The 27,044-nt window shown below is 39.0% G+C and overlaps 1 protein-coding gene across 2 annotated transcripts in view; it reads left to right on the top strand.

Annotated features, from left to right (window-relative positions):
• Window positions 1-6,334: 6,334 nt before the first annotated feature.
• ENPP3 (ectonucleotide pyrophosphatase/phosphodiesterase 3) overlaps window positions 6,335-27,044 on the top strand; it is a 41,690-nt gene continuing 20,980 nt past the window's right edge. The window contains exons 1-12 of one of the 2 annotated variants that reach the window (XM_010574692.1): window positions 6,335-6,720; window positions 9,020-9,098; window positions 12,261-12,383; window positions 13,398-13,523; window positions 14,972-15,032; window positions 17,380-17,477; window positions 20,131-20,210; window positions 20,779-20,898; window positions 22,944-23,053; window positions 24,424-24,489; window positions 25,374-25,446; window positions 26,830-26,938. In XM_010574692.1, coding sequence (XP_010572994.1) covers window positions 6,604-6,720; window positions 9,020-9,098; window positions 12,261-12,383; window positions 13,398-13,523; window positions 14,972-15,032; window positions 17,380-17,477; window positions 20,131-20,210; window positions 20,779-20,898; window positions 22,944-23,053; window positions 24,424-24,489; window positions 25,374-25,446; window positions 26,830-26,938 — 1,162 coding nt within the window. In that variant the 5' untranslated portion in view covers window positions 6,335-6,603. The remainder of the gene's footprint in view (window positions 6,721-9,019; window positions 9,099-12,260; window positions 12,384-13,397; window positions 13,524-14,971; window positions 15,033-17,379; window positions 17,478-20,130; window positions 20,211-20,778; window positions 20,899-22,943; window positions 23,054-24,423; window positions 24,490-25,373; window positions 25,447-26,829; window positions 26,939-27,044) is intronic. The other variant, XM_010574690.1, reaches the window with a different exon arrangement.

The raw sequence follows: 27,044 nt of genomic DNA, 5'->3' as shown, positions 1-27,044 counted from the left end.
TCGGCGGCCGCGGGCCCTACCGCGGGCCCTGCCCCGGGCCCTGCCCCTGCCTGCCCCTGCCCCTGCCCCTCTCCCCGCGACTGACGGCGCGGGACCCCTTCCTGGGCGCGGGGGAGGAAGCGGGAACCGAGGGCGAAGGGGGGAGAGCAACCGCCATTTAAAATTTGGGAGTTGTTTTTAGGGAAATATTTGCTTAGGCTTCTTTGTTCTTTGAGTAATCTGTTCTTAGAATAATTTGACAAAACACATGTTCTGGTTCTTACAGTAAGGATCCCTTACGTTGTTGTGGGACTATAGTTTGCTGTAATTACTATAAAGTTAGAATTATTCACTCCTATAAAAAGTCATAAAGACAGAATAAACTGAAAATGCATTTTTCTGAAAACATCTGAGGATACTTTATATATGTGCAGTGGGCTTTAGGTTAAAAATATACGTAAAATTTCAAATCAAGACAGTTTTTTTAAATTTTTGTGGCTCTCTGACACTTTTTATATAGAGTCATCTGTGGCTGTTTGGGCGTGAACCTAAATTCAGCTAGTGCAGGTAACTAGATAGAAATTTATGTCTGCACAGAAGAATAAAGCTGATCATCCCAAATTCTAGCTGATAGATGAAGGCCTCGGAGCAGTGAGAAATTAACAATTCCAGGCTTGGAGTTGAGTGGAAAATAAGAAGACTGTACCCATAGGGGAAAAGCTTACATGGAATTGGGTAGAGGATTGTTTGTTGTAAATGTAAACAGCTTTTGTGTAAACAGGCCTAGAAGAATACATAACATAAGCAATGAGAAATGTTGTAAGTAAATTTTTAAAAAGTACCTCACGAAATCGTGATATGCGGGGCACCAGCACTTGCACAGCTAGTAGAGATACGTGCTGTAGCCAACAGGCAGTAGTACACATGATGGAAGTCAGTGCATTCTTGTCAGCAATGGGAAATACCTGGTTGGGAAACAAATAATGCTTACCTGTTGTTGTGGTTTAACCCCAGCCAGCACCTAAGCACCACGCAGCCACTCACTCACTCCCCCCCCCACCCAGTGGGATGGGGGAAAGAATCAGGAAAAACCAAGTAAAACTCATGGGTTGAGATAAGAACAGTTTAACAGAACAGAAAGGAAGAAAATAATAATAATAATAATAATAATAAAAAAAAATTTAAAATTGACAACAATAATAAAAAGGATTGGAATATACAAAACCAGTGATGCACAATACAGTTGTTCACCACTCGCCAACTGATGCCCAGTTATTTCCTGAGCAGCAATCCACCTCAGGCCAACTCCCCCAGTTTATATACTGGGCATGACATCACATGGTATGCAATACCCCTTTGGCCAGTTTGAGTCAGCTGTCGTGGCTGTGTCCCCTCCAAGTTTCTTGTGCCCCTCCAGCCTTCTTGCTGGCTTGGCATGAGAAGCTGAAAAATCCTTGACTTTTACGTACATATACATGTAATAAATGATCATTGGAAACAGAGGATATAATTGAAGGTCCGTTTGTACTTGCTTGTGTTGCTCTTATAATTGGGTTGCCCTCAGTCTTAACACAAAGCTATTCTGTAAGAAATGTTCATTATACTCCTCACTGTGCGCTTATTTAAAGTGTGTTGCAGTACAATCTATCTGACATGCCCTTGGATGTCCCATCAACATCTACTGTCAGTACTTGCCTGCCCTGGGCAGATTGGCTCATAATTTATCAAAATGGCAATGCCCGGGGTAGGTATCCACTCTAATTCTATGTCAAGCTCCTAAGCCATTCCCATAGTGACCCATAACAGGACTGGAAATGGAGTCCAAAAGAGGTTGTTTTACTTGTCATTATGTCTTACCCTTATTTTGAGGACCAGTCTACTATTACTTTTATCTGCCTTACCACTCACTGGCTAACAGCCATTCCTAACGGTGCTTTGGACCCCAGATCTTGATCCAACCTTAATATGTACCAAGCCACAATCTGTCCACAACCTTGTGCCTAATATGACTTTATCTTGATTCTAGGTCATTAACCAACATTCATTCTAAACTGTACTTACCATGCCAGCCCAAATCTAACTGGTTACCTTTATTAGACAGACTTGGTCTAACCTTAACTAGAGTCCTGGTCCACAACTTGGCCCAAATACTATACCCAATTTTGAGTTTTAAAACTGGACCATGTGATAGCTTTGAACCCCCTAAGAGGTCCCAACAGTGATTTATCTCCTAAATTAACCCCTCATCTAACCAGACCTTATTTTAACAAAACTGAACTATCTATGATCCTACTTTCGGCAGAGAATCTGGTCATTGGGATGGAGCTGAGGGCCAGGGGTGCCACAGTAAGTCAGGCCTAAGCAATGATCATCCTGCTTTGCCTAAGGGAACCAAATGTCCAAGAGGAGGAACCATAAAGATCTTAGGCCCAGGGACTGTACCGCAGTGCCTCTGCCAAGGCATGAAGCCCTGTCAGGCTCTGTGTATTAGGTAACACAGAGCCACAAGCCTCACCAAACAAGGAAGAAAAGCAGCATTGGCATGAGGAAGGAATGACCCTTTCTTCATCCAGAGACAGAAAAGGAAATGCACTTTTCAAAATGTGTGTAAATGTCATGTTACTCTGGCAAAAAAAACCCCTTCATCAAAATAACCATTTGTTTAAGGATGATAAACATTTGGCTGAAGAAAAATGTCTCCTCAAGACATTCTCTTTCTCATAGTCTCCTTTGAAATGTCTCCTTAAACTGCTTATTCCACAGTGAACTCAGGACACTATAATTGTGGAAAAATGGTTAAGCTTTGAGGTGTTTTTTTGTAAGTGAGTGCCATTCACTTTAGAAGATGGGTGACAAATGAGTATAAAGGTGTCTTTTAACTGATGATATATGAGGTCTGTCTAGTTCCTGATGGCCTTAGAGGACTTTCAGCTCCTTTATATTAGTAGCTTAAAACTATGGGAATCGTAGTGAAAACTGAAAGCAGCCACAACATAATGCTATTCAGAAATGTCTCTCCGTGTTTCCCCAAGGTGCTTTTTAACATGTATATGGCACAGATGTCCTGCCTGTGTTCTTCAAAGCCATCTTCCCATTTCTGGAAGTGCCAGATGAACTGAGGACAGCAATTTGACTATAGGGGAATGGGTTTGTCTGTACCCTAGCCCTGCATTTGTATAGTGTCAGACTGTACACAGACCGGTCACTTAAATTTATGATTCAGTAACTGAGAACAGAAAGGATAATTGCTAATTATTTCCTTCTTCCCTGTTGTTTTCTTTACTCTTAAGTATTGATCACATGGATTGCTTTTTTTTATGTGAATTGTCTTTTGGTAGGGATGAAAAGAAGTATTTTTAAACACGTGAGGCCCTTGATCTTTAAACAGAAAAGTCTGGGTTCTTGGTCAATGTTCATGAAGTTTTATATTCTTATTTTATCAGTGAGAAATTTTATAGAAATTCATCACGTGGGCAGTAACGTTTGTGAAATTAGAGCAATGATTATGTAAAAGTAGCTAAATCAAATATATAAGATCACATCCTGTTCCACTTCCTATATTATTTTCTTCTCTATCAGTAGGAGCAGAAATTCACCCTGGGTGCCTACACTGATGATTCACACTCTCAAAGGTCAAATTTGCTACTTCTGTAAATTTATGTATTGATTTTGGCTGGAATGGAGTTATTTTTCTTCATAGTAGCTTGTATGGTGCTATGTTTTGGATTTGTGATGAAAACTGTTGATAAGCCCCCCTTGTTTTAGCTATTGCTGAGCAGTACTTCCACAGCCTCAAGGCCTTCTCTGCGGGTCGGCTGGGGGTGCACAAGAGGTTGGGAGGGGGCACAGCTGGGACAGCTGACCCCAACTGGCCAAAGGGGTACCCCACACCATGTGATGTTGTACTCAGCAATAAAACCTTGGGGGAAAAAAGGAGGAAGGGGGGAGAGTCAAAGTTATGGTGTTAGTATTCCCAAGTATCCACTATGCATGGTGGAGCCCTGCTTTCCTGGAAGTGGCTGAATACCTGCCTGCTGAAGGGAAGTAGTGATGAATTCCTGATGCTGTTTTGCTTGCATGCGCAGCTTTGCTTTACCTATAAAACCGTCTTTCTCTCAACTCACAAGTTTTCTCACTTTTACCCTTACGATTGCCCCTCCCATCCCATTGGGGGGGGGGGAAGCGAGGGGCTGAGCTGCCTGCTGGGGTTAACCCACAAGAGTGCTTTTTGATACCCAGTGTGGGGCAAGAAGGGTTCAAGATAACAACAGATTTGATCAGAATGTGCTAGACCGGATTTATAGCTGGTACAGCTGTTTAGCTATTAATCAGCAGGCTCCTGCGCTTGCCCCGGGACTTGCTTGCTTTGCTGTATTGTATATTAGAGTCTAGTGATTGTTTAGTGCCTGCTGTTTCTGTAGCGCTTATCATTTTTGCTGTGCCTGGGAACATTTTGATAACAGCGCTGGCCACATGCCTGGGCTGGCATATGGCCAGGGCATTGCTGCTGTTCCTGCACTGCTGTAGTAGGCATGTTGTAACTACAGTCTGAACTCCAGTTGAAGGGACTGTGACCTGTGAGTAACTCCATGCCGGAGCAGATGCACCCCAAAGCATCTGTGTCTGTGGACAGGTCCACAGTGGAGCAGGTACACCCCTGAATAATAGAATCATAGAATCATAGAATCATTAGGTTGGAAAAGACCTTTAAGATCATCGAGTCCAACTGTCAACCCAACACTGCCAAGTCCACCACTAAATTATGTCCTGAAACTGCCACTTCTACATGTTTTTTGAACACCTCCAGGGGTGGTGACTCCACCGCTTCCCTGGGCAGCCTGTTCCAAGACTGACAAACCTTCCAGTAAAGAAATTTTTTCTAATATCTGATCTAAACCTCCCCTGGCACAACTTGAGGCCATTTCCTCTCGTCCTGTCTCTAGTTACTTGATAGAAGAGACCAGCACCCACCTCGCTACAACTTCGTTTCAGGTAGTTGTAGAGGGCGATAATGTCTCCCCTCAGCCTCCTTTTCTCCAGACTAATCAGCCCCAGTTCCCTCAGCCGCTCCTCATAAGACTTGTGCTCCAGGCCCCTCACCAACTTTGTTGCCCTTCTCTGGACACGCTCCAGCACCTCACTGTCTTTCCTGTAGTGAGGGGCCCAAAACTGAACACAGCATTCAAGGTGCAGCCTCACCAGTGCCGAATACAGGGGAACAATCACTTCCCTGCTCCTGCTGGCCACACTATTTCTGTTACAAGCCAGGGTGCTGTTGGCCTTCTTGGCCATCTGGGCACACTGCCGGCTCATATTCAGCCGACTGTGGACCAACACCTCTGGGGTCCTTAAATTGCTGTAACCCGTTGTTTGAGTTGCATGTTATAGGAAGCACTATAGCAGAAACCACCTGAACAGAGGACAAGTCTGACAAGAAGCCCTGCAAGTGTGACCCAACCTGAATAGGTTTTGGCAGCCAGTAACTCCACACAACACGCTGCCTCTCCTGTCCTGAGCAATCACTGTAACAGATGGAACCCTAGTCATGGAAGAAGTGAACTCACGGACAGTTTATGGACGTTTAACAGGGGTGGCCCATAGACTAAGGGAATGATATCTGTCTATATATCAAAGGGGGCAGGGGGGTGGGTTGTGGTTAATGGGATGTATTGCATAATGTGGGACATGAGCATGGCACAAACGGTATAGAATAAAGGGTAGAGATTGTACAGGTTTGGGCTGTGATGGAATTAATTTTCTTCATACCAGCTCATATAGTACTATGTTTGGGGTGGGTTTTTTTAATAATTATAAATATTATAAACTGCAGCTCATGTGGTGCTCAACTTTAGAATCAGATCAACATTTCAATAGTTATACTTGCATAGCCCTAGTAGGCTATGAAGGTACATTTTCATAACAAACAACCCTTCCATTAACCACCAAATTGAAAAACAAATAGATTTCAAATTATACTTAAACAAAACCTTTTTGTTTTTTATTGAATCTGATTTGGCTCTATGCCATTTTTTTTTTAACAAATACATCTATCACTACTGAAAAAAACATGTAACAAGCTGAAAGAAGTATGTGACAAAGATGGATTGAAACTAAATGCGAGGAATCATCTGGTGCTAAATAAGGGAAGGGACCTGAAAAGACAGGCGTGGCACAGAGCAGGAATTAAGAAACTGTCTACTTTCATATTTGTTTCGTTTAACATATTTAACACTTCCTTTGAAGATAACGAATACTCTGGATGACAAGTTTTTAACCAAATAGTTGAAGTACTTGAATTTGTGTCATTTTTTGAATTTTATTGCTTAGCAATGTATTACTCCTAATCTCCAGTTAAGAGTTTACCTAATGTCATCCTTATCTTGAAATGTGACAGACAGTTTCTCTGTACACAGATAATGCTTTTCAGCCTTTGACCTTTCTGAGTCATTTTCCTGCTTACTTTGGCTTGCCGCAGACCTGATGCAAAAACTAGGATCTCATAAAAAACCTATGAACAAAGTACATATACACTTGAAGAAAGAGTAGCATCTTAGTCGCAGCTAAACCAGCTGGTGAGGCTGAGGAACGCAGCATACGCACAGCCAAGAGGCAGATCTTGGCAATATGGAGCTTCAGGATGATATCATCAGGCATCAAAGAGAACATTTGGATGAGGTGTCTTTAAAACCAACAGAGTATGTGAAGAGAAAGACCCTTCTGAAATACAAAGCCATCTGTGCTGTAAGTAGGTCCTGTTCTTCAGGGCTACTAGTTTAACAATTGTCAAATCTGCAGAATTTTTAGAACTTTTGTTGTATTAATATAAACATTCAGGGTAGCTTGTTAATTGGTGCTTGAAGTTTTACTGCATGAATGCACTAACATCACTGGCAGATTTCTAAAGTTCTTCTGGTACTTACCAAGCGAATTTGCTTTTTTCTGGCAGTTAACTGCACTTTTTGTTTTAGTACGATAACCTGACAGTTCTTTTGCACAGCAAAGACATTGCTTCAATACTTTATTTTATACATTTGTTTAAAAGTGATGCATTTGTGGCCAAAGCAGCCACAGTTCTTTTCTGCTTACTTTTTTATCTTTGGATATGTCATTAACAAAACAGAACATGTAGGAAAGGCGTTGGTGAAAAAACAGGAAGCAAGGCATGGGAAAAGACTAATGAACCATTTTGTACAGTATTATCAGTCCCACATCTCGAATATCGTGTCAAATCTTTCCCTCTTCCCCAGGGCTTTAAAAGTCATGAAGCTGCCTTGTAAATAATAAGGGGTGGGGTTTTTGTTACATTTTTAAAATCTGTTGTTGTAGCCAATACACAGTTTCAAGCTTCCGTTTGTGACCAAAAAAGAAACAAACATAAAATATATATATGTATGTGTATATGTTTGCACAAGCTCTTGCATCTGTAAATTGGAATTTAAAGAAAATGACAGGTACTGATTTTAGAAAGACTCAAACTTAATTTTGAAGACAGTCCTATGAAAAAGAGAGTCAAGTTATGACACTGTTCAGGTCTGTCATCAGAACAATTTCACATAGTACTACTTCCTATTTAATGCTGCATTGTGCTAGGGTTGCGTAAAATATGAAGGAAATATTGGAAATGGAGAAAAAAAGAGAGGATTAAGAGACATTTTTTTTCCTTAAGTCTTCAGTAAAAATAAATGAATCATGAGAAACAATGTGGGAAAAATGGCTAAATATGAAGGAAAGTAAATTATACTTTCTAGAGGTACTTGGAAGAGTAAAGTAAGAAATTTAAGTATCCTAAAACATATTCATTCTTTCAAATGCACTAGTTTTCAAATGCCTGCCTGTATGAAAAAAACAAAATCTAAATATTGGAGGTGTAAACTGTTAATATTCTACACCATTTATCTACATTTTTGATAAACTATATGCATGAAGTACTTCCTTGGCAACTTTTTCCTGAAAGCTTAGGCAAAGAATTGTGTACTCACAAATAGTAGTCACACTGTCTAATAAGTCCTCCAGAGAACAGAGCATATGCATTAGGAACAACTTTTTTATGAATAAGTAGCCGTAGTCCTGAATTTAGACATAGAAGTTAGCTGTGGGAAGTCTGAAGATTTGAATAGGCGGTACCAATGTTATTTCACCTTGAGGATGAATGTCGCAAAATCAAGGGTCTTTGTGTAAATGCTGTAATAAATGCAGCATCTCATCTGTGTACCTGATATGAGTTTTTGGTTTTTACTTCAGCTCTCTCATTGCTTGTAGCAGTGAGAATGTTTGCTGCTGTAATAGCTCTACTTTCAATTTAGTGTCATCTATTTATTTCAATTACAAATGTGAATCTGTGATATGCATTTTCTTTCCCATCATTGCCTTAGTGAAATGGAAAGTGCATACACTATGAAATACTCTGAGATGGTTGTCACTTTTCACTGCACCTTTCAGCCAGCATACATCACCATTCATCTTGAGAGTCCGTTAAGCTGATAGAGGCCTCCTCAACTCTTCCTTAACCTCCCAAATGTTATGCTGCTTTCTGTTATGGGGTTTCCTTGGGCCGTTTGTCTCTTTCCAGTTTCCTCTAACCTCACTAACAGGGTGACATTACTTTTTGTGGATGAAAACTTGACACCTGCAGCCTCAATCCAACTGAGTCTCTTAAGAAATCCCTGTGAGCATTTCAGGAAAACACAAAAGCTAAATAAAAGGTATTACCTTCTCTTTACACAGATTAAGAATTTGCAAAACAGGTAAATATATTGATTAGTTCCTACACTCTTTTCCCTAGCAAAGACTTCCCTGATTACAACATGGGACTGGCCATAGGTTAAAAGTGCAGTATTAAGGCATTGACTTGTAAGCAGTTCACAAGGTTATCATTCTTGTGCCTCTTCTATCTTCAGGCTCAGAATGTCTCCAATTTTTTGATGAACAAGTTCAGAGAAATGATTAGTTCATAAAAGGTAATAATCACATGGTTAATTTCTAATAAACATAACAGTTTATCACAACTGTGAACTTTAATTTTCTGATGTCTTTGTGACAGGTTCTGCTGTGTGCTTTGGTGGTTGTGTCCCTGGGACTAGGTTTAGGACTAGGACTCAACCGTGGAGACCAGGAGCAAGGTATGTTTCTGATACTTTCAGCATAATCACCACTGAAGCTAGAACTGGTAAAGGCCTTCAGCAGAGGCTCTTTCATAGCGTAATATAAATGCTCTGTCAAAACTTATCACCTGTGAAAATAAAGTTCTTGCATTTTTCAAGTTGGATTGTATAAAAACTGTACACTCACAATCTATACTTGAAAAACCTATCCTAAACCACTCAGTGCCTTGCTTCTCTTTTAAGAAGTGCTAAACCTAGTTCACAACAGGTTTGGAAATTTTTTTATATTAATACTTTTAGGAAATTTGAAATAGGGGTTATCTTACTCCATATAATATCTTGCAATTATTTAAGCAATTTGTTTAGTAGAAGAGATATCATTGGACCATCTTTGGGACTCACGCTTTGGGTACATTTGGCATAGTTCAGGTGGCTAATGTTAAAACTGATTATGAATTTCTCTGAAGACTTCAATTTCTGTAAAGCTATGGTAAAAAGGCAATAATGGTTTGATTTGGTGGAATGTTGTTTTTTAGTTAGAAAAACAACATAGCATTTTGAAGTCAAGGGGTCAAGCCAGATCAGAACAACACACCACATGGTGAATTAAATAGAACACTTCCTTTGGAATCAAAACAATAGTGATCTCATACTAGAGGAGTTCAAGGAAGCACAGTCTCTTTCTCATTCCTAATCAACACATATTGAAGTTGTTTACCTGCTTATTCATAATGTCTTAGCTCCTTCTGAGATCTTTCAACACTATAGACCTAGCAAATAGGATGAGATGGAACTGTAATTGATTTTTGATGACACATATATGGTATTACAACTTCCTGCGTAAAATATGTAGATACCCACAGCTTGAGTCTTCACTGACATTTAGCTGAGGAACTTGGTCATAGTTGTAGTAAGTGAAAGTTAGCACCAAATCAGTGTGTTAGCATTTTGATGCTTCTGCAGGTGTTACAGAGCAATCCTAAATAGGGACTGACTAGCTTTATTTTCTACTTTCATAGCCAGACCTGCTTGGGAAAGATGAATTAGCAACACACAGTATTACACTGCGGAGTGGGAGGTTAAGCCTCAGCCCTGAGCAACATGCACTTTTGTGCATTTGCATTTGCTATAAGGGCAGTGGGAAAGAGTGTTGCTGTTCAGGAGAAAAAGGAGTCACAGTCGAGACAGGTGCTGGGGGCTTGTGGTCTCAGGAGAAGAGGCCTAGAAAGGAGTCAGGAGGACCTGGCATTCTGTATGTTTAAAAATTAGCACAGAGTTTGCATTTGGTGATAGTACAATTGACTCTGTTTATATACTCAAGGTACATTTCCTTATACCCCTGTAATTGTACTGACTATTCCAAATAAAAGTTAATGAAATACTAAATTCCTGACCTCACACAGTTATGTAAATAGTGTAAAGAAATTAGAAGCATGGGTTGCAAATTATGAGAGTTATGAACAGTTCCATTAGAGGAAAAGGTTTATATTTTTATCTTAATATTTTTTCTAACTTAGACTCACCATTCTATATCATTGTAAATCAAATAGACCATCTGAACAACTTTGAGTTGTTCAAAAGCCAATGGATAGAGGAAAAATTAAATACTCTGAACTTCAGCCAAAAAAGCGCAGAAAAACTGTTTGCATATTTTCATGCTTATTTGTGAAAAATCATAGCTGTTTCTTGACAGAACAGACTCCAGTCATAAAACACTTAACCCTCAATTACTTCTTTTCATCTCTACTTTTGACAGATCCATTTATGCTCATTATATATATTGTTTGTTATTCTAATTATTTGCAAAGCTTTCTTGTATTGAACAATAGTTGTTGATGTAAGCACTTAAAGCACAAAGTACAACACGAGAACTTTCTACATGTGAAACAAGCTGCCTAGCTTGAAAAAAATCATTTTAGCTCTACATGGTTTCTACACAGTGGATATTAAAGCCCAAATTTTGTAGGGAGTGCACCCTACAAAAGCATGAGCCTTTTGGCAACTGTAATAGAACTGCACTAGCAAATCTGAGTAGTTATACTTATCCCTGTCTAACGGTGTGAGTGGACAAGAAAGCTGGAAATGTAGGTGCTCAGAGTGGTTCGAACAGTACTTCTGCAATACAGAGAAGGTGGACACAGGGCTTGTCCTTGTGGAGGCTAGTGTGTAGCTGCGGGTGATGTTTGGAGATTTGGAGTTGTCCATGGGTACCCTCAGGAGAGCCAGAGCTCTCCTTCACCCTCTATGAAGGTGGCAGAGCTGTGGTGAGGAAATACATGTCTCCATTTCCAACATGAGGCCCCTTATTTGGACCCTTTCTTTCTTTCGATCAAAACAACCAAACCTGAAGATTTTTAAGGGATGGCGTAACGATTAAGTGGGAGAGGTATGGTCAGAGTCCCGAGTGCACTAATAAGCCTTATGGGCCCTGCCCAGGGCCCCACATCAGCCCCCTGGGGCCATCAGCCCCTGCCCCAGCAATGCCGCAGCAGGGCTGATCTCCAGGTCCCCGCAGCTGTGCCCTGCGTGGCCATGGGTCCCGCTGAGCCAGGCCCACCCACACGCCAAGAGCCTGACCGTGGCCTGTCCCTGTCCCCAGGGAGGTGCCCAGTGCCTGGGGTGCCCTGGCTGCCCTCCTGCTGGCTCGGCGGTGGGACGGGCCCGGGCTGCCAGGCCCTGTCCAGCTGCCCCCGGGGGAGCGCCCATGGCTCTGGGTGCCTGGCCCTGGGGGAGCCCCCGTCCCACGCAGCTCCCTGGCAGGCACATTAGGGAACATCCAAAGTGGGAGTCGCTCTTCCTCTTCCATCCCGGACCCAGAAATGAGCAGGGGAGATGCCGGTTTCCACCGCCTCATGCTGGGAGGGTGGGAGACCTGGGCATTGCCTCCTGCGCCACCGGTCCTGGGGAGACCTGCTGCAGAAACAGCCCCGCCACAGGCTCTGGGCGAGCACGGCCCAAACAGCCACCAGGACCTTCAATGTCCAGAGGACTTCCTACAGCTTTCGTTTCGCCTCGCTGACCCACGGTGTGCTAGTGACCGCATTGTAAAATGACTTGGAAAACAGTTTTGGGAAATTATTCAGCACATTTCTCCATGGAACCCGTGCCTGTGATCCATTTAAGTGACCCGTCCTGTACAGGGTTATCTGAGCGCTCAGACTGGCTGCCTTCTTCTTACAGTCAGCTGCAGACACAAGTGCAATGAGCCGCAAGGGAAGGAGGTGCCCGGCTGCCGGTGCGACAGCAGCTGCAAGGAGCGTCGGGACTGCTGCTGGGACTACGAGGATGCCTGCGTGGAGCCAAGTATGTTCCCCTACAGGCACTGCTCACTGGTTTCCATTTTATTCTGGGTTTGTTTTTTCACGTGGTAGTAATACGAAAAGGATAAACTCTCATATTTACACAGATATACAGAAGTTATGTCACATTCCCTCAGGGAGGGAAGGATGTGGTGGTGTCGAGATACTTCTGCACTCAGGTGGCTAGAGGGCCATAACTTGGTGACCTGGCAGGACACAAAGTCTTCCCGTGTCTTTCTCAAATCAGATCCCTGTATTTGCGTCCCCCCTGGATAACCAGAGCATTTGCAGTGCATAGTTCCTGGCCCAGATAAAGCTGTGGATGAGCATGAGTGGAAATCGTAGGTTATCTTTGACCAGGGTCCTGAAACGATGCTGCTGTGCCGGCTCCTCTTGAATGAATGGGTGTTTCCCGGTCAGGTGCACTCTGCAGCCTCATGCAGCACTCACTGGGGGCCGGGGCTTGGACGAATGCACTCATCTTCCAGGGGACAGGCCTGGCTCTGCATCGAGGCCAGACTCCTCTCCAGTTCTCCTCTCTGCTCTCCCAGCAGCTGCTCAGATGTTTCTTCATCCTTATCTCTTTTTCTGCCTGCTTCAGCACTTACATCTCTTTTTTTGCTGTCTGCTGGGAATCATGTGGAAGAGCGGGAAAAAGATCTGTTTCCTTCTCTCTCTCTTCTGTAGGAGAAATATGGGTTTGATTATCTTTTTTTAGAACTTCCTGGAAGGGTGGAAGGCATTGAAGAATGTGACTTTGGGGACACCTTTGTAAAACAAATTATTCTATGACTCCGCGTTATCATTCAATGGCCACAGAAATAGGCTTTATGTGTTAAATGAAATCTGGAGTTGTCTTTTCAGATAAAACTTCTAAAGCAACTCAAGCAGGACATGTAAATTATAGCTTAACAAAAACTTCTTTTTTTTTCCTTTACCTGTTTGGGGGATTTCCACACCAAGGAGCTTACATAAGGTTCTGTGAACTGAATCATAATCTTTTTCTTCCAATTTTCAGCCCGATCTTGGAGGTGCACTAATTTCCGCTGTGGTGAGACACGGATACCTGGAAGTTACTGTTCTTGTTCTGATGACTGTTTGCAGAAAAAAGACTGCTGTGTAAACTACAACAGCATTTGCAAAGGTAAATCAAAAGTCAAAGATATTTATATATAAATTGTCCTGTGAAATAAATAGATGACCAAATGTGGCAAATATAAAGGTAGATGCATTTGTTTCTCAAGATTAGAGTCTTACAGTGATATTTTGGAAAATTAAGATGTTTTGAGGTGAAGCTTTTGATATTTTTGACTGGGAAAAAGATGGTTTCTGGAGAACAATGTGAGTGTGTGTCATTCATAAGAAAGACAGAATGTTTTGAATATTGCACAGTATACCAAATGTGGGTTTTTTTGTTGTTTCTTTTCTTTTTTTTTTTTTTCAAAAATAGATGGAGACATGTTTTCTGCTTCAAACTTCTTGCAACCCAAAGTACATATTGTAGTAATCACCCCTAATTTAAAATTTCTTGTCCTTTTTGTTAGAAATTAGTTTTCAGATTGGGTTTCCTATGTTTTACTTATTTCTGAATATCTTTGTTCATAGCTGGTTGTTTCATACAGACTCTGGCTAAACACATAAAGAATAGCACTGGTAAAATTGGATTACAGGAATGGTACCTGAGGAGTATACCAGTGGCATAAAACATGGTATCTGTTACCAGAATTTCTTTATATTGTGAGGTGAGAGATTTAAGGCAATTCCTGCAAAATTATATTTTTCACCTAAATGCAAATTAAAGCTAAAAGCAGTCAGGAGTTTGACTAGGTGCTAAATTGATTGAGCTGACGTAGTTAAGGTCGCTGTACACCCCTGTCTTTGGCTGCTTACTGGGAGAGAAACTTTCTGTGGTGAGCTGAGAACTTCAGCAGCCACTGCTTCTTCTCTTTTTTTATATTTTTTCCTTTTTGGATGCTTTCCTTCTTTCTCCTCTTGTTGACCTCCCTTATTTCTTCCAAAGAAATGGGCAAACATTATCATAAATGAGTATAGCCGTGAAACAGGTGGAGAATATTCAAATGGGAACAGAAAGAATTACTTGAAATTTGGAAGCCGTGGTCAACAAGGAAAGATTGAAGGAGTTTGGACTCTTTACAGGAAAAAAAAAAATAAAAAAAGCTAAAGGGAGCCCTGGCAATCATCTCTGAATATGTAAATGGTATCTGCAAAAAAAGAAGTCAGTAATCCAATGTGGAAAGGATGCAGTTTAAATGTTATCCATTTAAAACCAGAGAAAACTTAGGCTAAGCTTTCATGGTGATTTCTTCTCCATTTTGTTTGTTTGCTTGTCTGTGTACTATATGTACTTTGTTTTTAACTTACAATTGTAAGCATTAGCCCTTTCAGGGTTTGAGGACCTAATAGGTTGCACTAAATGGTTTCTAAAGGTATCTTCAGACCTACGTTTCTATAATTCTGTATTGAAGCAGAAAAAGTACCAGGAAGAGCTCTGAAACGATCAACCAGGAAACTTCTTTGTTGTTTGTGGGGGTTTTTTTAATGCTGACTCACTATTTTCTTTTGTCCTTCTAGGTGAAATACCTTGGGTAGAAGAACCATGTATATCACTTGAAACCCCTCAGTGTCCAGCTGGGTAGGATAAAATAATTTTGTCTTCTTAGCAAATAAAATCATTGTGATGGTCAGAAATACTCCAGTGGCCTGAAGCAGGTCTTCATGAGATTTTCATATTTACTGAGAATAAGGTTCCTGCCCTGAGGAATATTCTATAGAAGCAGTTTGTGGCTAGAAATGTTTTTTCTTTCTAAAACCTTTGTCATTTTGTTGCATGTTCATTTATCATTTACAGTTTGGAGCAGAGTACAGGAGTTCAAATCCAGATTGAAAGTCAGTTTGCAAAGACCTGGAAAAATTACTGGAGTTATCTCAGGGTTCATGTGTCACAAATTGTCCATAGTCCATTTTTGTTACCATATTGGTTTCATGACAATTCAGATAAATCACTTTATGCAAGGTGTAATAACAGTTAGACTCTATGATTGCAATTCTTTATCTAAGTAACAGAGGTTTCTTTACTTGAATTATCTGTGGGAAGAAAGGTGTCTTAAAAAGGAAGCTATGAAAGTAGTTGTATATCTACTAACGCTGAAACATGGTAATTCTGATGTCTGCCTGTAGGTATTTTGCTATTTGTGCAGTATTGCAGAATCATAGGTAGAGGCTAGGCAGAAACACAGTTTAAAAGTTGTTCTCAAAGAAAAATGGATTCTTTTCTGGTTCCATTGTGCTATTATCCATTATTCTATCTATTTTACTGCCAGTTTAGTTTAATTATAAAAATAATACCTTTAGTATTGTGGCCTCTTCATGGGTTCCTGCATGCACCTCCCAACATAGGTATAAAAATATACTTTATAGGTCAACAAATAACTTGCTGAGTTAACACAGCTTCATAGGCTAAAGCTTGGAAACTAGTGGAGGAGGGCTTCTTTAAGTGCTGTAAACAGCATTGCTATATAAATCTCCATTTAATTTCAGATTCAGATCAGGAAGCTGTTTTACACAAACTGTTTTTATACAAACTGTTAATGCCAGTGTACTTCTGTGTTTTGAAAAGACCACTGTGAAAGAGAAACAAATTGGGATAGTGATTACTGCCTGATGTGAATATATAAATTTTTTTAATATTCATGACTCAAAGTATTACTCAAAAAAATGGTTTGGAGTAAGTTATCAGTAACTGCATTTTATCAATCATTCTCTCTCCCAGTATTTTACAGGCTTATTTAGTGAAACATTCCTATAAATTACAAATAGTTTGGGTTTTATTAGATACTACGTGTAGTGAAGCCTACTTCAAACTACATTTTTAATTTAACTGTATGTTTACAATTTTTATGTTTCTTTATATGTTTCTAAGGAGACTGTGCAATATGTAATGATGGTTAACAAAAAGACTGAATTTTCAGAACTAGATGACTTGATCCTACTGATTTTGTCACTTGGTGTTATGAAAAAAGGTGCAATAGTACCAGCACTTCATAACTGCTAATGCATTTTTCTTTAGGAGTCCTTTTAGATTGGCTAGGAGAAAGCATGTTTAATAACTTTGAAGTTTACTTTCACAGCTAGCACCTCCTAGTTAGAATTTTTATAACAAGAATTTAAACACTCTTCTAGAGATCAGCTGCAGTTTGTGTCTATTTTATCATACCTACATATGAAGTCAGATCTGAGGCTTTTATCCTTGTTTCTTTACATGAAGTCTTACCCTAAGCACATTAGCAGATGCTGCATTCCTTTTGTAGCTTTGAGTTCAGTTTGTCAGGGGCCTTGAGGCAAAGAAGCATTCTCCATCTCCATGGGAGCTGGGAAACTTGAAAGATAAAATCCACAAAGAGCATGGGTTGCTTAGTGATGTCTTCACAAAGGAAATGTGGTAAGGTAAGGGGTTAGCACAAACCTGACGTTGAGAAGAGATTACATTTCTCAGCAGTGAGGCCAGTTGACCCTAACTGCTTGCTGGGTGACTGTTGTACTTTTACAGTCCTTGTGCAGCTGCCCTGAAAGATTTTTTAAGATGCATTGAGATACAAGAGACAGAATTCAACCCATTACTATGTACAGAGGTACTTTGGCTGTTCTCTACTCTGGGTTGGTATTTGGGTGCTAGTCTGCAGCATTTGTATTTATTTGTATTTGTAATTAAAAGATTAACAAAACCTGATTTTTTTTTTCCTAGGTTCTGTATATACTGAGTAGCTTGTATTTTTTTCCTCCAGTGTTTTTTTTTCAGGAGGATTGTGTATTTGCTCTCAAAATTGAACTATTTGTTTATCTCACACTGTGATATTAATTCTGGGAAGTACCTGGAAATTCTGGATCCTGCTTTTAAAAGTAGAATTTATTTTGTTAAAGATCTTAACAAGTCACCAACTTTCCAAACTCCTTTACAATGACAAACTCATATTTTCTTGTAGGTTTGATCTGCCACCACTTATCCTTTTTTCAATGGATGGGTTTAGAGCAGAATACTTGCAGACTTGGAATTCTTTGCTGCCAAACATTGAAAAACTCAGTAAGTTACCAAGAGTACTTTGACTATTTTCTTTAAAAGTCTGCATACAACCTCTCCAATCCCTTTTGCTGCTGTCATGCATATGTGTTGCTCAGCAATAAGAAAATCACAAATCAGGTCTCCCTCATCAGTTGTATATTTTCATTATTATATGTTCTATATTAATTCTTGCATTCGAGTGCATAGCAAGCGTGACTTTTTTTTTAACAAGGCCTCTAATACTGTTCAGCAGCTTTTTATTAAATAAATAGTTTGAAATATACATTCAAATACAGTTTAAGACTGAAAAAAGTTCCAGAGAAGGATTTCCTGCATTGTCTGCATTGCATTGAAAAATTCTAACTGGTAAGGAGATTATCATTAAAGTATAATACACAGAGAAAATGCATAGGGTTGTTGGGAAATTTTCCTCAAAGATGTACTTTTTCAAGTCAGACATTTTAAGATATTAAAGAGAAGCTGCATATTTAAAAGTATGTCAGTGAATATTATTATATTAGACTTAAATGCAATGTAATTTACATACTGGTATAATTTCATATATTGATATGATTGCAGTAAGGTTCAAGTAACTGTTTCCCAGTATTTCTGAATATTGGGAGAAAGAGTAAGTTGAAGATATTTAGCTTGTGCTGTAAAGGGCTCTAAAAAGTGGGACCCATTAGTGCACACTTCCTTAAAATTTCCTGAATATTTTAGAGCTCAGCTCTCAAGATACTTTGTACCTGGACAAAATGTCTGCATATTTATTCATTTCTTCTCAGCAGTAATAGTCTAAATTGACAGTGTTCATATCTGTTCTGAATCTATCATATTCTGTTTCTATTGTGCTCATTTAAAAACTTAACATGGATGTTACAAAGTACTACATTTTACTGAATGGTTAACAATCTTGTTTATGGATAATGAGGGTAGCCAGAAGCCTGAACCTGAAGCAGTGTGCAAACCTGACTTCTTGTGCAAATATTTTATTCTTTGATGTCATTCTGACTTTGGAAGGCATTTGAATCAGTGAAGAAATCATGCATGCAGAAGTCAGTGTTCAGTTCCAGTCTTTTGAAACAGGTGAAAAGGAAATGCCAAGTTGACAAAAAGCATGAAAACCATGCTACGTGTATGTTTCCAAGAAATCCTTTCAAATGAAAACAGATCTAATTCAGCATTACTCATATTTGTTGTCAATTTTAACAATTGCTTATGCACATTCATGCTTATAATTCTCAGCAATCTACAGTGGAAAGGAAAGAAGAATTCCTTTCTTTGCAAAATAAAAAATGTAATGCTGATTTGCAGCATAAAATATTTCCTCTCTATTAACTCCCTTAACCTAGGATTTTCAGTAGAACTAATCAAGCTAGTTGTTATAGAATATGTACACTATGAATGTAGCTCCTCTACCATCCAAGAGATATTCATATAAAATTATGCTGATTTTCTGATGTATTTGTCAATTATTCAGCCCTTCTTTAAACACTCTTTAAGCCTTTTTTTCTGTACCACACTGGAACAGTTTTGTTGAATAATTTCAGGCTTTCATTGTTTAGTTGAGGTTGTTTAGTTAAAATCAGTTTCTGTTCTTTGACTGAAATGCTGTACATCAAAGAAGAAAGTGTGTTTGAGTGTGAATCAAATAATCATCTGACTACAGCTTAATAAAGAACTGTTCTCCACATGAGTTAGATTAAAAAATGGCATTGAGGCATCTTCCAGTCTTTGCACCTTTGTTTTTTGTGTAAATAAGTTGGATCCTATAGTGCATTTAGATATTACAGATGTTCAGGCGTGGTGCGTGCCTTAGATTGCTGTAAAGTGACGCATGTTTGGAGATAAAGGTAGGACACCTGGAGTGGGATTCACTCCAGAGGAGGAGACCTACAGTTACATACGTTCTTGGAGGTGTCTGTGTGTGAGATGTCTATATGCTTATTGTAGTCAGTGCATTTATGGTTAATACAGTCTCTACAGAGCAGTGCAAGAGCCTAGAGAGCAAGTCAGCTCAGGTGCCACAGGACAAATTTTTGCCTTAACCTATGTTTCTAGTATACTTCAGAGTGCTGTGGCACATCCTAGGTGGCCTTCAGCAGTTGTGACAGGAGGACACAGATCTCCTGGTGATCTTGCATCAAAACTGCCAACTTTCATGCAGATGTCTTGGATAACTGAAGATATCTAAAATGGCACCGGATGCCAGTGCTTAAGCAACTGAGTCCTTCCCATGTATCTGGTCACCAGAGAGCTCTGCAGAATATCTTGCCTGGGCTGACCTGAGGTTTCAGTCTCATTGCGTAAACATATATGTCTAGTGCCATTTTGGATCTCAGAAGTATCTGAGACACTCGTTTGGGTTGGCAGACAGGATGTAGGAGCAGCATCTGAAGGCCAGGCAGGATCATTAAAGATGTCTCAAATGGCCCTAGGTGTCTAGGCTTTAGGCAGCTGAATTGAGTGTCCAGGGTCCGTTGACTGGAATGGGATGGTAGGCCTAGCTCACAAGGAGACACCAGAATGTATGTGTCTTAATTTGGAGTCACATTTCTCCTCTAATACCACAGCAACTGACTGTGGCGATTTTTTTTGTTTGTTTTTAAGACTCTTAGTTTTCAATTTTAAAAAATTACAAGCAAATTTATATTAATTCCATGATCTGTTGCAGAAACATGTGGCACACATTCGAAATACATGAGAGCTGTTTACCCCACAAAAACCTTTCCAAACCACTATACTATTGTCACAGTAAGTGAGAATTTGCTATTTTTTCTTTTTGTTATCTGGACAACATAGAAAGGATTTTGTGGTGCCAATCTTTTTGTGGGACATGGGAACTCAAGCTATAGGAGTAAAAGAAAGAGATGCTGAGAAAGTACATGCAGGCATGATCGATGTGGCTATATAGGCATGCTATCTGATTCTGGCCTGTAAACTGGTTATTCCTGATCTTTGTCAGTCTAATTGTATATAGGTGAATATGGGTGAGGACACAGCCAGTTGATGAGAGTGTGTGTTAGGATGGGTTTGGCAGCTGATATACAGCCATATGACATATATGGTACTTAATCTGTAGCACATCAGGTTTTAACTGGGCTGGGGAGAAAATGGGGAAACTCAAGGGAACTTGACAGGCACACTGAATTCATTGGCAGGAATCTGATGATCTGTGTGAGTTCGGAAAGCATGTTCTGTTTCTGTGATAAAACAGCCCTAAAAAGAATTGCAACACTGCAACAATGTGCATTGCAACATAGTTTATGCTCCATTGGATTTCAAGATTCAGTGGGTTTTTTTGTTTATTTTCATTTTGCAGGGATTGTATCCAGAATCTCATGGTATTATTGATAACAGCATGTATGATGTAGACTTGAACAAGCATTTCTCGCTTTTGGGGACGGAAAAATTCAAACCTTCATGGTGGAAGGGACAGCCAGTAGGTTTATTTCTCATTGTGGTATTCCTTCAAGTCTCAAGTGGCTCATGTGCCATGTTATAAAACAAAACAAAACAAGGATGAAATGCAAAGCTGTGTGATATATTTGCAGTATGTGCTAAATATCCCGTAGGCTTCGTATTACAGGCTGCCTACAAAACAGTTTGCTTTTCATGAAAGTTAAAGAACTCTTACAGTGTTAATTCTGAGACTTAAAAATTTCACTTGATGTGGTAGTTAGTGAAAAAGACTTAAATATTTTGGTTAGTATTGGAATTAATCTCTTGCCACAGGACACCACTATAAATTTTTTATATGGTTTTATTGTGCGGTATATTTTGTTTGTCTTTTGACAACTAGCTGCAAAATGAAATACGAAAATCTACTTCCAAATTATATCAATTTACAAATACACTTACAAAGTCCAGGCATATAAAAGCAAGGAAGAGAATAGCAAAGAGCTTAATTTCCAGCAAAATGAATGTTTGTGTATAATGTATAGCACATTTCATACGCCCCCCCATTGTGCCCATGGTTATGATTAATATTATTCATTTACTAGAAATATCAAGCTATAATAATGGTACAAAAATATAAAAAATACACATGTATATAGTACATGTATATACACATGTATATAGTGTATCTACTTAAAATACATTTATATATTTATTTACGTGTGTGTGTGTGTGTCTATCTCTGTGTAGTCATGTTTGTAGTATGCTCAAGCACCCAGCTTTTTGGTGCTATTGTTTCATGAAGGATTCCATCAGGTTTGTAACAGAACCACAGCTGCACTCTTTAAGATAAATAGAAATATGCCCTCTTATAATAAAGTCATAAAACTAGAATCCATATCTTAGAATAGAATAGAATAGAATAGAATAGAATAGAATAGAATAGAATAGAATATTTCAGTTGGAAGGGACCTACAATGATCATCTAGTCCAACTGCCTGACCAGTTCACGGCTGGCCAAAAGTTAAAACATGCTATTAAGGACATTGTCCAATTACCTCTTAAACACTGACAGGCCTGGGGCATCGACCACCTCTCTAGGAAGCCTGTTCCAGTGTTTGACCACCCTGTCTGTAAAGAAATGTTTCCTGATGTCAAGTCTGAACATCTCTGATGCAGCTTAGAACCATTTTCCATCTTCATGATCCATTCCACTGGCATTTGCCACAGGAAGAAAGATCACTTCTTGTTGCCAGTTATGGAAATCCTTATACGATTTTTTTCTATGCTGAGAATACCCAAGAAATGGCAACATCCTGGCTTCCATGCTACTGCTTCCCCTGTGCTTGGCACTGGTGAGGCTGCACCTCGAGTACTGTGTTCAGTTTTGGGCCGCTCACGACAAGAAAGAGGCTGAGGTCCTGGAGCGTGTCCAGAGAAGGGCAACAAAGCTGGTGAAGGGTCTAGAGCACAAGGCTTATGAGGAGTGGCTGAGGGAACTGGGGCTGTTTAGTCTGGAGAAAAGGAGGCTGAGGGGAGACCTTATCGCTCTCTACAACTACCTGAAACGAAGTTGTAGCGAGGTGGGTGCTGGTCTCTTCTATCAAGTAACTAGAGACAGGACGAGAGGAAATGGCCTCAAGTTGTGCCAGGGGAGGTTTAGATCGGATATTAGAAAAAATTTCTTTACTGGAAGGTTTGTCAGTCTTGGAACAGGCTGCCCAGGGAAGTGGTAGAGTCACCACCCCTGGAGGTGTTCAAAAAACATGTAGAAGTGGCAGTTTCAGGACATAATTTAGTGGTGGACTTGGCAGTGTTGGGTTGACAGTTGGACTTGATGATCTTAAAGGTCTTTTCCAACCTCAACAATTCTATGATTCTATAATTTTTCTTCAGAATGTGTATGTAGAAAACAAACTTCAAATCAGATATGGTCATTAGGCAACTGCATGATGTGTGAAAAAAGAAAGAGGAATGCATGATTACAGCCCATATTTCTGATCCAATTATGTATTTTTGCTTTGGTGATCTGAGGTCCTCCAGTGGTGTAAATGCCATAAAATAATTTGTTTGTATCTTTGCCCATAGGTCTGGCTGACAGCAATGTACCAAAATTTGAAAGCAGGCACCTTGTTTTGGCCAGGCTCCGATGTTCCAATTAATGGAACATACCCCACCTTGTACAATGTATACAACAGGTAATTTTTTTGCAGGGCTTGTAGTAATTTCCTGTAAATTACTCCAAAAATCCAAATTGCCATATGACAGTTGAAGGAAATTAAATATAAGATTTTTAAACAACAGTCTGAGAGGTAAATGCCATGTCACATTGTCCTGGTTTTGCCATGGAACTACCAATAGTAGCTGAAATTTTCAAAATCATTTAGGGGATTCACAATGAGAAAGTCAAAGGGTACTGTATATTCTGTTCTCCTAGAGAGTTTTGAAAGTTTCAGCCAACTGCAAGCTACTGATCTCCCACTAGGAAAGCATCCTATAACTGATTAGTATCCACTGCAAAGCTATACCAACTATTACTGTATTTCCACACATAAAATCTACACATATGATATAGCCCTTTACAAATACTTGTAGCTGTACTTGAGAATAAGCTTTCAGATAGCCTATACCTTAAGATAATGAACAGAAAGTTGGAAGTCATGGCAAGAGGCTATAGGAGGCAGAAACTAATTGAAGAGATGATGCTGGATAGGGAAGCTACTGAAGGAAGAAAGTCTCTAGATCAATTCCCTCCGGTCTTGCTTGCACGTGTGATAATGTGCACACTGCTGCTGAATCATAGTTCTGTATGTTTTGTCTAGTTAATTCACAGGTTACACATGTGAAAATATAGCAATTACCTTCACAGTATTTTTTTCCTTATGGAAGGCATTGATGCTAGTAAACTATTCCTAAATTTTCATGATTATTTCAGTAGATATCCCATGATTCTTCACATTTACAAAGATAATCTAAAGCAAGTATGTAACTGTAAGTCTCTATAGATAACGAAGGTTTTGCAGTGATGTGTAGGATTAGTACCCAGAAAACACCTGGGTACTATAGGTAACTAACATAAAGCTTGTGCATGACTTTAGGGGAAAGCAAAGCTATTAATGGGTGAATTCCTTCACAGGAGACAAAGCATGACCTCACAAAGATTTTGCTGGGGACATTACCTTTAAAATGTGAAAGTCCAAGGTTTATACATGCTGGAAAGAATAAAAATTATTCTGACTTGTACTTCTGGTTTATGTCCTGAACTTGAAATCTCTTTTTTGCATGTATTTAATTATAAATATGTGAGTATTGCAACCAACATCACATGTTTTTGTTTGCAAAATCAGGATCTAATTTGCCATTAAAAGTGAGTTATATTCAATCAAAAATGAGAATAATAAAACTGATTGCTGGTACCTTGTTAAGATGCATCATTCTTGAAATCCAAATCTGTGACTTTACTATATGACTAGAGGGCAGACACTCTCTGTATCTTGGATTTAGAAGGGCTTATCAGAAAAACCTTGTTAAAATCTTGTTAACATCGTGGTTTGTTTTTTTTTTTCAGTTCAGTTACATATGAACAGAGAATTTCAGGAATATTGAAATGGCTTGATTATAGCAAGTCTGAGAGGTAACAGTAATATCTGGCTGGTTTGTGAGACTATATCTTAGAAAGGTTTTAATGCTTAGCAACTGAAATTTCTATTGGTTCTATGGAAGATTCTATGGAATCTTCCTCACCATCTCAAATGATAATTTGCTGAACTTAAGCCTGTTCTGTAAGTATAGCTAATCATTTTCAGGATACGATTGTAGATACAAAAGATGAAAAAGTGAACATATATCTGAATGGGATGCACTGTTGTAGAAGTTTTCTTTTATTGTTGTGTCTTTTTTCTTGGTGCATGGCCTAGAGGAAACATGGAACATTCAGTTTCTGGTCTAAGTGTATGGATGAAGAATGTTATATGAAAGATATTGCACAAGAAAGGTTAAATATCTGAAAGTAATTGCAGGCAGTAATTCAGGATGAAAATTACATGTCAGTACTGATTATCATGCTCAACTTTGTGACATGTAAACAAGTGAAATATTTTATATGATAATTTGTTAACAAATTCCTACTATATTTACAGTTAGGAGATGCTCTCTAGAGCCTCACTGCTTAATCAGGAAGAGATCCTTTAGGTGGTAGTTGTACTTATACCTCAAAAAGGAACAGCTTGCTCTGCTGTCTGAGACATTGAAGTTTTTCAGAGTGATTTCTGGATACCAGTTAAAGACACTGGATACTGTTTCTGAAATTGTAACTTCAAATTGTCTATGTTGATTAATTACAAAACTCAGAAGAAGTTGAATTATTATATTTGCTGCATGGACTTTTATTAAGGTTTAAAGAAGTTATTTATAATTCTGTTTTAAGTTTGATTTAATTTTTTTAAAATGGAAGTGTTCTTTTGGTACGCTGTCTCTAATTTCTCATAATATTCCATTCTTATTGATTTCTAACTCGAGGCCTGATTTCTACACTTTATATATTGAAGAACCAGATTCTTCTGGACATTCATTTGGACCAGTTAGTGGTGGTGTAAGTAGTTTTTGTGTTTTTCTTAGACTAAATTGAACTAAAAATGGTGCTGTACTATGAACATAACCAACTTACAAACGTGGAAAGGACAGTAGATCAAAAATTACTATGACTGTTTTATGAGTTTTTATTAAGAACTCCTGCTTGTGGTTGATCCCATTGTTCTGATTCCAACACTGTGTGTGAAACAAAAGAGCTGTAAACCAATCAGACTGGCAGAAAATTGTTTCAGATCATACTATTAGAAATAATATGAATGGTTGTGTTTAGACTGAACTTTAATTTTATTGCCAAGTGATATTTGGAAGCATGTGGTCTGGCAAATCCTCAGAACTGTCTTTTATTTATTCCTAACACTGTACTTCAGTGTTTGTTAATTTGTAACACAAAATATTACATTTTTACTTGCATGCAGACAAAAAGTTCAGTCTTAAAGGAGCTTGGGGCTTGTCATATCAGCTCCTTCCTGGAATGGTCTTGTTTAATATATTTGAAAATGGTCTTCAGCAAAAGGCCTCATTATAGTGAACAAGGACAGAAAAACTGATCTTTGTAGGATAGTTTTAGGCTCCCTAATTGGAAAGGGACCTCCATTTCTCTTTGTACATAAAGGGCTTAAAAACCCATTACCGTATGCATAATTGTATATGTGTACATTGTCCATGCACGCAAGACATTCAAGAGAGTGCAGTAGAGTTAGGGGAACAAGAAGGGTGTAAGTGCTCAGACATGGAGTCCTCAGACTCAGTCAGGTATCGTCCTTACTGTAGGACTTACAGGAAGACTGTAAGTCAGCTGTGCCAACTAGGGAAGAGCCATCAACTGTGAATGGCTGCAGGGAGCGTTGTGCTGGATTTCTCCCGTATTACTTCAGTGGTGGTCAGTGGTTTTCTGTAGGAAGTTTAAGGGACTGTATATATGAGAGAAGGGCACCATGCCTTCTTGGAGGCTACACTGGTCTTATAGACAATAGGTGTGTGTAAATATTTTTTAAACACTGCTTATTGTTAATACAATGGCATGTTCATACTACAACAAAAATTGTATTTAATGTTACAAATCTGATATTTTATATAAATTTTGGAGTGAGGAACAAATTTGATCTGAATGTGTTGTTTTCTTTCCATAAACATATTTTAAAGCTCAATTTTTGTAAGGTAATAGAAAAAAATAATTGTGAGTCTTTTTTTAAGTTGCATATTCTGTGGTAGTGGAATTCTGCACATCTATACTCTAGTGGTGATGAAAAAAGAAAAGAAGAAGCAACATTAAGAACCTGAAAACTGACAGAAAAGCTCACTTTTTTCAGACTTTGATGATCACATTTAAGTGAGAACTTGAAATCAGAAAGAAAAATTCTAATGAAACAGGTTTATCTCACAGGTAATCAAAGCCTTACAGCTAGCAGATCAAGCACTGGGGATGCTAATGGATGGACTTAAACAAAGAAACCTGCACAAATGTGTAAACCTCATTGTTTTAGCTGATCATGGTAATGTATATAGTTCTTTTTTCAATCTAAATTTTACTGAGTCATAGTTTTCTTCCTCTGTGTAGTATGGGTGCTTACTAGTTTTAATCTATTTTGTAATTCAGTT

Source organism: Haliaeetus leucocephalus, unplaced genomic scaffold, assembly GCF_000737465.1.
Source record: "Haliaeetus leucocephalus isolate CR32 unplaced genomic scaffold, Haliaeetus_leucocephalus-4.0 Scaffold450, whole genome shotgun sequence".
Taxonomy (NCBI): domain Eukaryota; kingdom Metazoa; phylum Chordata; class Aves; order Accipitriformes; family Accipitridae; genus Haliaeetus; species Haliaeetus leucocephalus.
The sequence above is the reverse complement of the archived record's forward strand: the minus strand, read 5'-3'. Positions and strand labels throughout refer to the sequence as shown.